Source organism: Balaenoptera physalus (assembly GCF_965194825.1).
Source record: "Balaenoptera physalus genome assembly, chromosome: 6".
NCBI classification, from domain to species: Eukaryota; Metazoa; Chordata; class Mammalia; order Artiodactyla; family Balaenopteridae; genus Balaenoptera; species Balaenoptera physalus.
Genome location: NC_138885.1, coordinates 130928451 through 130938648, shown reverse-complemented (window position 1 = coordinate 130938648; position 10198 = coordinate 130928451). Strand labels below are relative to the sequence as shown.

At 54.5% G+C, this 10198-nt stretch overlaps 1 protein-coding gene across 1 annotated transcript; it reads left to right on the top strand.

Moving 5' to 3' along the window:
• The first annotated feature begins 721 nt into the window (after positions 1-721).
• NPPC (natriuretic peptide C) lies at positions 722-7441 on the top strand. The gene is made up of 3 exons (XM_082466489.1): positions 722-968; positions 1416-1726; positions 4979-7441. The coding sequence occupies exons 1-2, from the start codon at positions 879-881 to the stop codon at positions 1704-1706; spliced, it is 381 nt and encodes a 126-aa protein (XP_082322615.1). The 5' UTR covers positions 722-878; the 3' UTR covers positions 1707-1726; positions 4979-7441.
• Positions 7442-10198: the final 2757 nt, after the last annotated feature.

The window sequence follows — 10198 nt, the reverse complement described above, 5'->3', positions numbered from 1 at the left end:
AAGATGCTGCCGCACACACGCATGAACACTCGCATCTCGTTCGCGTTTCGCTCCCACACACACCCGCAGGCGAAAAGCTCGCACTCTCCGGCGAAGGACTTGCGCTCTCCCCTGCGGCCCCGGGCAAACCCCGCTCTCTCTGTGCCTACCTCCCGGACCTCCGGCCCCATCCTCTGCCTCCCCAACCTAAAGGCGTCGGTGCGATCTGAATTACTGTCCCGGCGAGCAGGTGAAAGGTGGAGCCGCAGCGCCAGGCCTCGCGCCTGTCAGGTGCCCCGGGAAGAGATTGGCAACAAGGCAGATCTGCGTGGATTTCGGGCTGTGCCAACTTTCTGGCTGTGTGACTTTGGGCAAGTTACTTAATTCCTCTGAGCCTATCTTTGCACTTGCAAAGAGGGAAACTGATCCTTTCCAGGAAGAGCGTGTGTGCTGAGGTCCAACCTTGTGCGCAGGGCAGCGGGCGCACGAACGCTTGGCATGCCAGGGCGCGCTCCCTGCAATTCGAGTTCCCTTGTGCGCGCCGCTTTGCAGCTTGGAGCGCAGTCGGGAGAGAGCCCGCCGAGCCGCGGGATCCCTCCGGGGTGGGATGAAGGTGGGGGCAGAGGGGGAGCCCCCGCGGACCCCTCCCGGCCCTCGGCGCGAGTGCCATTGGCCCGGGCTGCCCTGTGGGCGGGAGGATGACATCAGCGGCAGGTTGGATTATAAAGGCGCGAGCGGAGCCGCGGGCTCAGAGCGCACCCAGCAGGCGCTGCGCAGCACTGGGACCCGCACCCGCGTCGCAGCCCGGCCAGCCTGCTCCGCGCTCGCCTGCCCGTCTGCCCGCCGGCCCCGCGCACCCTTGCTGCCGCCGGTCTGCGCCCAGCCACCGCACGGGCACCATGCACCTCTCCCAGCTGCTGGCCTGCGCCCTGCTGCTCGCGCTACTCTCGCTCCGGCCCTCCGAAGCCAAGCCCGGGGCGCCGCCGAAGGTGGGTGCTGTCGCAGGGACGTCGGAACTGTGAGGGGCGGTGGTAGGGCTAGGGGGTCTAGGAGGGTGTGGCCCGCCGGAGGGAGCAGAGGGGGCGGGAAGGCGGCCCTCTCTCTCCCCTGAGATGTGCGCGGGTGAGAGCTGGGGAGCCCTCGAAGCCCGGACTCGGGAGAGCATCGACAAATGCGCAGCCTCTGCCTCAGTGTGGTCAGCCCGGCAAGGGGCAAAGGAGAGGAGGGCAAGGGGCTCCCCGAAGGAGCGGACAACGGCGGCCGCGTGGCAGGTGGATGCAGGGCCGAGCCGTCCGGCACCTCTGGGGGCGCGCTCAGGACTCGAAAGGGACAAACCGCACTGGCCGGAGTGTCGGGCTGGAGCACCAGCGGCCCCGCAAAGTCCCCCGCGCTGCCGCGGTGCGTCCCTTCACCTGCGCGTTCTTTCCTTCGGACAGGTCCCGCGCACTCCGCCAGGGGAGGAGGTGGCCGAGCCCCAGGCTGCGGGCGGAGGTCAGAAGAAGGGCGACAAGACTCCCGGGGGCGGCGGCGCCAATCCCAAGGGCGACCGGTCGCGACTGCTCCGGGACCTGCGCGTCGACACCAAGTCTCGGGCGGCGTGGGCCCGTCTTCTGCAAGAGCACCCCAACGCGCGCAAATACAAGGGAGGCAACAAGAAGGGTTTGTCCAAGGGCTGCTTCGGCCTCAAGCTGGACAGGATCGGCTCCATGAGCGGCCTGGGATGTTAGTGCGGCGACCCCTGGCGGCGGTGAGTACCACCAACCCCGGCCGCCGGGAGCTCTTGCACACCCAGCTTCCCGTGAAGCCCCCCAGAACCAAGCCTGTACCCCCTCCCGCAGGCCGGCTCCTCTCTGATCCCCTGGACCTTTCCGCTTCCCAGCCAGACCATCTGGGCACAAGATTGAGTGAGTGTGCTAGACATTTGCCCCCAACACCATTTATCATCCCATTTTACAGATGGAGAAAGTGAGGGATAAAGTGGTCAGGGAACTTTGGCAAGGTCAGAAATGGCTCAGCATGGATGAACCCAGCTGGCTCCCTCTGGAGAAACAGAGACAGCTTGGGAGGGGGGTCCCACCCACCCCAGGACCATAAGGCAACCAGCAACACTGGCCCCAGTTCTCCAACTGGGGGGATTGAGGGCTGATCCTGGGTTAGTGGGAGCAGAGGAGGAAAGGCATACGTACAAGTCAAGGGTACTTTGATCTGCTAGCCACTGCATCATGGTGCTGGGCAGTAAGCAGCCCAGTGGTCAGGACAGCTCCCTGGGTCTGTTGTCCCTGTAATGGGACGGACTTGGAGCGATACCTGCCGCCTCACAGTAGGGAGAACAGCCATTTGTTAGCATCACCCGGGAGAATTTCTGCCCCAGAGCATTCTGATTCTTGTCCCTTCTCTAAACCATGGCCGTGGGCAAACTGGTCTGTCCAGGGTCCTGACGCTGCTGCAATCTGTGTGACTTCAGGATCGAACCTCAGTGTTTGTGGCACTATTCTAGGACAAGGAAAAAGAAACTAAAATAAATCTATTTTTTTGCCTCAACCTGAAACTCAACATGTCCCAAACTGAGCCCCGCCCCCCCCTCCACCCTCCCCCCCCCACCCCCACCATGCCTAGGCTCCATACCTGGGTTTCTGGTATGGCCTCCTCCGCCTCCACCAGGCTGGAAACCCCTGTGCTACCTTCAGCCCCTGCCGGGTGCTGCACCCCTGGCAAGGTAGTACGGCAAATGTCCTTCCCTCCTTTCCCCACTCCTCTTCATTCCTGCTGCCCATTAGTATCCATGGAGAAACAACATCCCAGCCTCTGGAACTGACATTCAGGTGATTTCGAATCTGACCTCCTGGTGTCCAGCCTTGCCTGCAGCCAGCTGCTGTCATTCCCTGTCCCACAGTCTTTCTGTCCCACTGCAGGCCAAGCTGTTCTCTCACCCCAGAAGCCTTATCAGTGTCTACACTGTCTTCCCCCAAAAGACAAGAGCGCCCATCTCTGAAGGTCTCCAGTGCAATGCCTGAGCCTTTTTTATTACACAGAAAACTTTTTCACCTGAGCTATGGTTGTTTGTGAACCTATTTACCTCCCCAAATTAACTCATGAGCAACTTAAGGGCCGGACACTAGCCTAAGATGATCTGGGGCCTGCAGGATGCCCAAAGGGGCTCTTTAAAATGTCCGTCAATGACCCGGAAAACCTGCCCCACCCAGGTTAGGAGCACTCCTTGCCCGCCTGCCCTAGCATTTAGCTGGTGTCCTTCCTCTCTGCAGCCAGACTTGGCCAGGCTGTGTGCTCCTCCTGCAGGGGCTTCGTTTGTCTGAGATCTTGACTTGCCATGATTTTTGCACTAGTGAATCAGCCTTTAGAAGCTACCATTGTGATGGGTTTGTTCTATTCTCTCCTGTCTCAACAATGAAGAGATAGAGCCACAGGCGTCAAATTTTCAATTTGTGAGTTAAGCACCAAGTTCAAACTTTAGAATCCAAACAAATGTTATCCTATGAGTTAGCAGGAGATGAGGTCTTGGCAAGTGCCTGGCGTGCACGTCCCCATAGACCCCTTGTTCTTGGATGAGGCTGTCTGTGGGTACCAGGTGTTCGTGGAGAGAGGTACTCCGCAGGGGGAATCCAGGTTGCTAAGACTTCTTGACCCCTTTGACCAGGGAAGTTTGTCAACCTCCTGGAAGTTCTCTTTTAGCTGTATGCCCACCTCCAACACCTTTAACCTTCTCAACCCCACCCTCACGCCCAGCCCCGTGAGAAGGCAGAGCATCCTTCCTGCTGCCTGCAGCCTCCTAGTGGAGATGCCTAGGGTATCTCACTGGGCTTAAAAGAGAAAGACAGCTTAGGGTTTTCCCATTAATGAAAGCTGTTCCGAGGCTGTGGCCATTTCTCTACACAGGAGTTGACTTTGGCTCTAACCCGCTGCCATAATGACTGTCGCTGATGGTTATAGCCTTGATTATAAGATGCTAATGGCAGGGATGAGGTGTGGAGGATGCCTGGATGAACACGTTGCCCATGGGGCCCAGGGACATCACAGACATCTGTCCTCTGCTTAAACATATGGGACGGCAGAGAAGGGGGTTGGGGAAGAGTTCATCAAGGCCTTGAGGCCCAGGGTGTCTCTGCCCGGACTGTCCTCTGGGAGGGCACCCCCCTGTCTCAGGAGGAAGCCTTCCTCTGGCCCCCGAGCACCCACACACCATTAGCAGAGACTGGGTGCAGCCCTCATCAAATGACTCTGCCAACTCACGAGCCAGCAAACCCAGCACGACCACTCATTTCCCCAGGGCCGGTGTGACACACCATTTCCTCTGATTCTGAAGGGGACCCTTTCTGAGGAGAAGCCAGCTGGGGAAGGAAGTGCTATTTATGGGCAGCTGTGACCCAGACACTCTGCCAATGCCCAGTGTGTGGCCCACTATTGAATCTTAAAGCCAGCCCTGGGAGGTGGTTATTATCCCATTTTATGGGTGAGGAAAGCGATACTCAAAGCTATGCAGGGCCATCCAGGAAGTAACATTCAGAGTTGGGATTTGAGCCCAGATTTCCCAAATCTTCAGATGCTTCTCTCCCCCTTCCCTCCGCCATCCCCCAGACACGTAAAGCACCTGACGGAGGGTTTGTATTGTAGCAAAAAATAGAGCTGGGCCGGGGCGGGGGGCAGGGTGCATTTTCCATTCCCTTTCCCTCACTGTGTCTCTCTGAGAGCCAAGGGCAAGGCCTGCACTTAGCCAGAGGGGGAGGAGGGCTGGCTGACTTTCTGGTTCCACCTGTGCTGAGGCAGGAAGTGCCAAGGACACAGCAGGCGATGGATGAGGACCTGGAGAGGCGCTGAGTGGAAGGGCCCTTTTTCCTCTGCAGGAAGGCCTTCGTCAGGGCCTGTAGGGCAAATGTGGAGGGATTTTGCCTCCCGCTACAGCAGGAAAGGGAGGAAGGTTCTAGAAGTGCTGTGCAGGCTGGGCTGTCTCAGCTGAGTGTCCCTTGGCCCCTCTGTGTTTCAGGATTGGGAACTTGCTCCGTTTTGCTGAGGTCATCCTTGGTCATCAGCCTCCCAGCATCTGGAAGCACCTCCAGCGCAATGTGGCTTTTACATTTCTTTTTTTTTTTTTTTCCTGGTACTGGGAATACACAACACCAGCTGTTTTATTATTATTTAGGGAGGGGGGTATGACTTTATTGTTTGTTTTTTTTTAATGAAAAATAAAAAGTTATATATTATATATATTATATACACAAAACACACACACCTACACCGACGTGATGACAAGGGACAGTTTTTAAGAGACTGACAAAACCAGCTGTAAAACATTGCTGTTTGTAAATTCATGTCATGCATAAATGTATTTATGTTGTAAAGCTATTTATATTGTTTATAAAGAGATATTTATAAAAATTTTATTTATGTAACTAAATGAAAGAAGTCAATCATTGTAATGTTTTTGTCTTAACTAGTTGAAAAATGTAAAAAAAAAGTCATTCCATGAACATCTTGAAAGCTGTCTTTATTTACTCATTGCACCTTTTTTTTAAGAATTAGTCTGAGGAGGAGGGAGAACGCGGAGACAAGGCTTTTGCCTCTAAATAGATCTAGCAGCCGGTTCCGGTTCCGATTCTGGGTTGATTTGTATCAGAATCCCCCAGGAATCTTGTTAAAAATACAGATTCCTGCCCCTATCCACCCTCTGATCTACTGACTCCTACCTCCAGGGATAGGATTGGCCATGTGGCTTTTGTCCCAAGTGATTCTGCCCAGCTCGGCCAGGTCAGGAAGCTGCTCAGAGCACGGGACAGCTGAGAAGTCAGATGCGGTGAATTAAATTAAAATTGAATTTAGCTGACTGAGGGCCTCTAATTCTACTCCATCTTCTCTCTGTTATTAAAGGAAACAACTCACTGAAAACCTCCTTTCTGCTTTGGGGAGATTTAGAAGGTTTCTATATATCTTGCGGAATCTGGTCTGGTTACCTTATGAATCTCAGCTCTGGGAAGCATGGGGCGGGTCGTTTTTCCTCCTAACACGGACCAGGCTCAGTGGGGGCCTGAGGCCAAGGAGCTCAGAAAGAAAGAGAACATATTATCAGGTTTCCTATTTGCATAGTGCAGTGTGCTTTCTGAGGGGGTTGTGTTTTCTTTTCACCTGAAGCTGCTAACAATTATGGTTCCTATGGAGTCTTGCATGAGAAATTATGACTATTTAGAATCTCTTTTCCTGAAACCAGCAGGAAACTTAAATAATTCCGAGCTAATCTCACTCCATCCTTGGTACGTGACTCTCCTGTGCATTCCCCCTCTGTCTTCTGTCCCTCGTTTGGTGAAAACAAGGACTAAAAGAGCCTTTGGGGCTGGTTCCACCAGGTGAGCACGACCCCTCCCAGGGGGATTGGGAGCAGTGTGGCCCCAAAGACATGGGGTCAGCAGGCCTAGCCGAGTATCTCCAGAGGGAATTTGGCTCTGGTGGCAGGGGAGGTGGCCAGTGGCACCTGGCTTTTCTGCTGGCATCCGAGCCCCTGACCTCTCTTCCCTCAGCAGCAGGTTCTCAGGTGGGTCAGCGGCCGACACAGTGACCTCACCTGGGTGAGGAAACAGCTTTGAAGACAAGTTCCAGCTGGGGAAGACGCGCCCTTCCCACTCCTCAGCTTCCGCCACTGCCCCAGGGCCCTTCTTTGGGCTGAGCTCTCTGCTGCGTGGCTATCTTCCTTCTCTCACCCCACTTCTGTGGCTCAGAACTCAGGTGCCAGGTCAATGAGGGCGAGGGCCCCCAGCACCCAGGGCTCGCCAGTGCCTCAGTTCACTGTGCTGTCTGTAGACCCCGTGCCAGGGGATGCTGAGGGGCGTTGCAGGAGCAGGAAGGCGGTGGGCACTCCGTGGGCTTTGCTGATGGTGAGGCAGGCACATCTTCCAAAGCCCAGAGGCAAAAGGGGCGGAGAATTCTGGGACTCAGGGAGCCGCCACCAGAAGCTAAAGCTTTTCTCCGTGGACAGTATCTGGGTTGCCAGGATCCTCAGGCCCAAGCGACACATGCTCTCCTCCCAAGTAGCTCTCATCCCTGAATTAGCTGCAAACAACATGCACGACTCTCTGCTGCCAGTTCAGCCTCCCGCTGGTGGAGGCCAGCCCCTCAACCTGTTGGCGTAGGACGTCGCCAGAAGGCAAGTCCTCCTTGACATCCAAACCTGAAGTCCTCCGACGGCTTCCTCGGCAGCTACGGGGACACGTCATCCCAGCCACGAGTTTCTGCTGGAAAGCCGGGGAAGGACCAACAGAGAGTCCATCAGTACCAGGAAAAGTTTTGAAACCTCCAGAGATTACCCGGGTGGTGGTACTGCCCAAGGCTTCCAGTAGCTCCGGGCTGTATCTTGGGCTCGTCCCTCTGCACGAGCAACTCGCCTCCAGAGCTGCTGGAGACCCTGCAGCTTCTCTCACCGGGGTGAGCACAGCAGCCCCGACCAGCTCAGGGGACGGGCCTCACTGGAGCCCTGGTCCTCGGGGCGGGGCCGGCACCCCTGCGCTGTTAGACGGTTCACTGCGAAACACCAGCAGGGTTAGGCAGAGGCGAAGAGAGATACAGGTGCTGGAAGGCCTCAGGCCTGGGGGTGTTCCGGAGGAAGGCACTCCCTTCCCCGAAGCACTCGGTTATTGGGGAGTCAGGCTGGGGAATGGGGGAGTCTGCCTGGTGCTACGGCTGGTGGCACGGAGGAGCCTGGCTCGGCAGGACTGGGCCCAGGAACCCCGCCTCGGGCTCCCGAACACACCTGCAGGAGAGGCCCCGTCTCTCGAGCCCGTGCCAGGGAGGTACCACCCTGCGCCCACCATGGAGGTGAGGCAGAGCTTCCAGGTCCTCCGCCAGGCAGCTTCCAGGAGTCTGCCTTCCCTCCTCTGCCTGAGATAGGAGCGGTCCTCCCCTGGTGCCAAACGTGTGGTCCAAGATGGGGCTGCACACAAGCAGGGGAGGCTCTGGGGGTGATCAGAGGCGCCACGATATCCGGACACGGCCAGAGCCTTGCTCTTCCATAGGAAGAGCTCTTCACCCACGCGGGTGGTGGGGGACGGACTGAGGAGCCCCAACCCCCGTTAGGGAGAAAAGTCAGGGTCCCATCAGAAATGGGATTTGACTCAGACGGTTTACATGAAGAGGCTTAACCCAAGGGACCATCTACAGAGGTGTGGGCCGGTGTGACGGAGGAGCTGGTGGGAAGCCCGGGATGAAGGGAGAAACTGTCCTGGGGTTGGAACTGTGCCACGGTGCAGGGTGGAATGAGGGAGAAATACCCCAACTTCTCTCCCCACCCCCCCAGCCTCTCGCTCGTGCCTCCAATTGGCTAAACCCACCAGGAGCCAGCCAGCAGGGGAACCCGGGTCAGGTGGCCTGCAGGAGTCGCCTGCCAGGGTGGGTAAGGTGGGAGGCAAACAGAATCACAAAGCGCAAGAGGGATTTGGCTTGAGGCAGGGGTCCGGCACCTTCCTCTAGCAGGGATGAGGCCTGCAGCAGGTATGGGGGCTGATATCACCTCCCTGGAGGCAGGTGATTGTCTTGAATGCAGGAGACAAAGGATTGACTGAGTCCCAAGTGTGGGCACTGTGTGACTGGCAGCTCCTGTTCTAGGAGTTGCCCCACATTCACACCTTTACTGAGCTTGGCTGGAGGGTCACTGGTGCTCCCTCCACACCACCTACACCATCCACGTCCCTCCCTCCGTGCCCCACTGAAGACTGATAATGATGTTGGAAAAATGTGATTTTTTTCTATTTATCCTTATAGTTTTTCTTTTTATTGTTATTATTCTTTATAATTGACTTACAATATTATATTCGTCCCAGGTGTACAACATAGTGATTTGATATTCTTCTACATTACAAAATGACCACAATACGTCTAGTTACCATCTGTCATCCTACAAAACGATTACAATATCACTGACCATATTCCTTATGCTGTATATTACAACCCTGTTAATTATTTATTTTATAGATGCAAGTTTGTACCTCTTAATCTCCCTCACCTATTTCACTCATCCCCCCACAGCCCTCCCCACCAGCAACCACCAGTTTGTCCTCCATATCTATGAGTCTGTTTCTGTTTGTTGCGTTTATTCGTTTATTTTTGAGATTCCACATATAAGTGAAATCATACAGTATTTATTTATCTTTATATTTTGGGCTTCCCTGGTGGCGCAGTGGTTGAGAGTCTGCCTGCCAATGCAGGGGACACGGGTTCGAGCCCTGGTCTGGGAAGATCCCACATGCCGCAGAGTAACTAGGCCCGTGAGCCACAATTACTGAGCCTGCGCGTCTGGAGCCTGTGCTCCGCAACAAGAGAGGCCGTGATAGTGAGAGGCCCGCGCACCGCGATGAAGAGTGGCCCCCACTTGCCGCAACTAGAGAAAGCCCTCGCACTGAAACGAAGACCCAACACAGCCAAAAAAAATTAAATTAAATTAAAAAAAAAAAGCTATCTTTATATTTTAATAGTCATATAGTTGTTATTTATTCAGTGCATAAAGGTTCAGTATTAATATAGGTATTAGATAGGAAATGTGAGGTTATGCTGCAGTAACAAACAACAGCCAAAATGCAGTGGCTTAAAATATTTATTTCCTGCTTGCACAAAGTCTGTTACGGAGCTGAGCAGTCCTTCAGGGCAACTCCTCACCATACAATGGCTCAGTGCTACACCTCCAAATCAAGGAATTTTTCTTCAGTTGATGTGACATGGAAGAGAGCCTGCTGGGAGGTCAAGCAACCAGGGGCTTCTACCCAGACAGGATGCCCGAGACTTATAGTCACACTTAATTGGCCAAAGCAAGTCACGTGACTATGCCCTACTTTGAGGGGCTGAGGAAGTGCAGTCCTCCCTCGTGCCCAGAAATGGAGGAGACCTGCACTTTAGCGAGCAGGAGCAAGCACCTACACCCACACGTAGCCAACACTTAGAGTTCCTTCGCTGTGTGCCATACACTCCCTAGGAAATTCTCCTTTACCTGATGTGAATATCAGCCCTACTTTATTTTTATTTGTGCTTGATATCTTTGCCCAAGCTTTGATTCTTTCCCTCTCTGGTATTTTTTTTTATAATTTAGGTGTGTTTGTAATGTATTAGATTAAAATATATGTAATTTGAGACGTTCTGCCTTTTAATAAGAAAACTAGATTGTTCACATTTATTGTCATTATTGCTCACGCTTGGCCCAACTTCTTTATCTGAATTTTGACTTTGTGTTTTT

Excerpts from the sequence above, each read along its gene's own strand:
- NPPC (XM_082466489.1), top strand. The coding sequence starts at position 879 with ATGCACCTCTCCCAGCTGCTGGCCTGCGCCCTGCTGCTCGCGCTACTC. Across the intron at positions 969-1,415 it reads AGCCCGGGGCGCCGCCGAAG|GTCCCGCGCACTCCGCCAGG; the intron begins GTGGGTGCTGTC and ends TCCTTCGGACAG.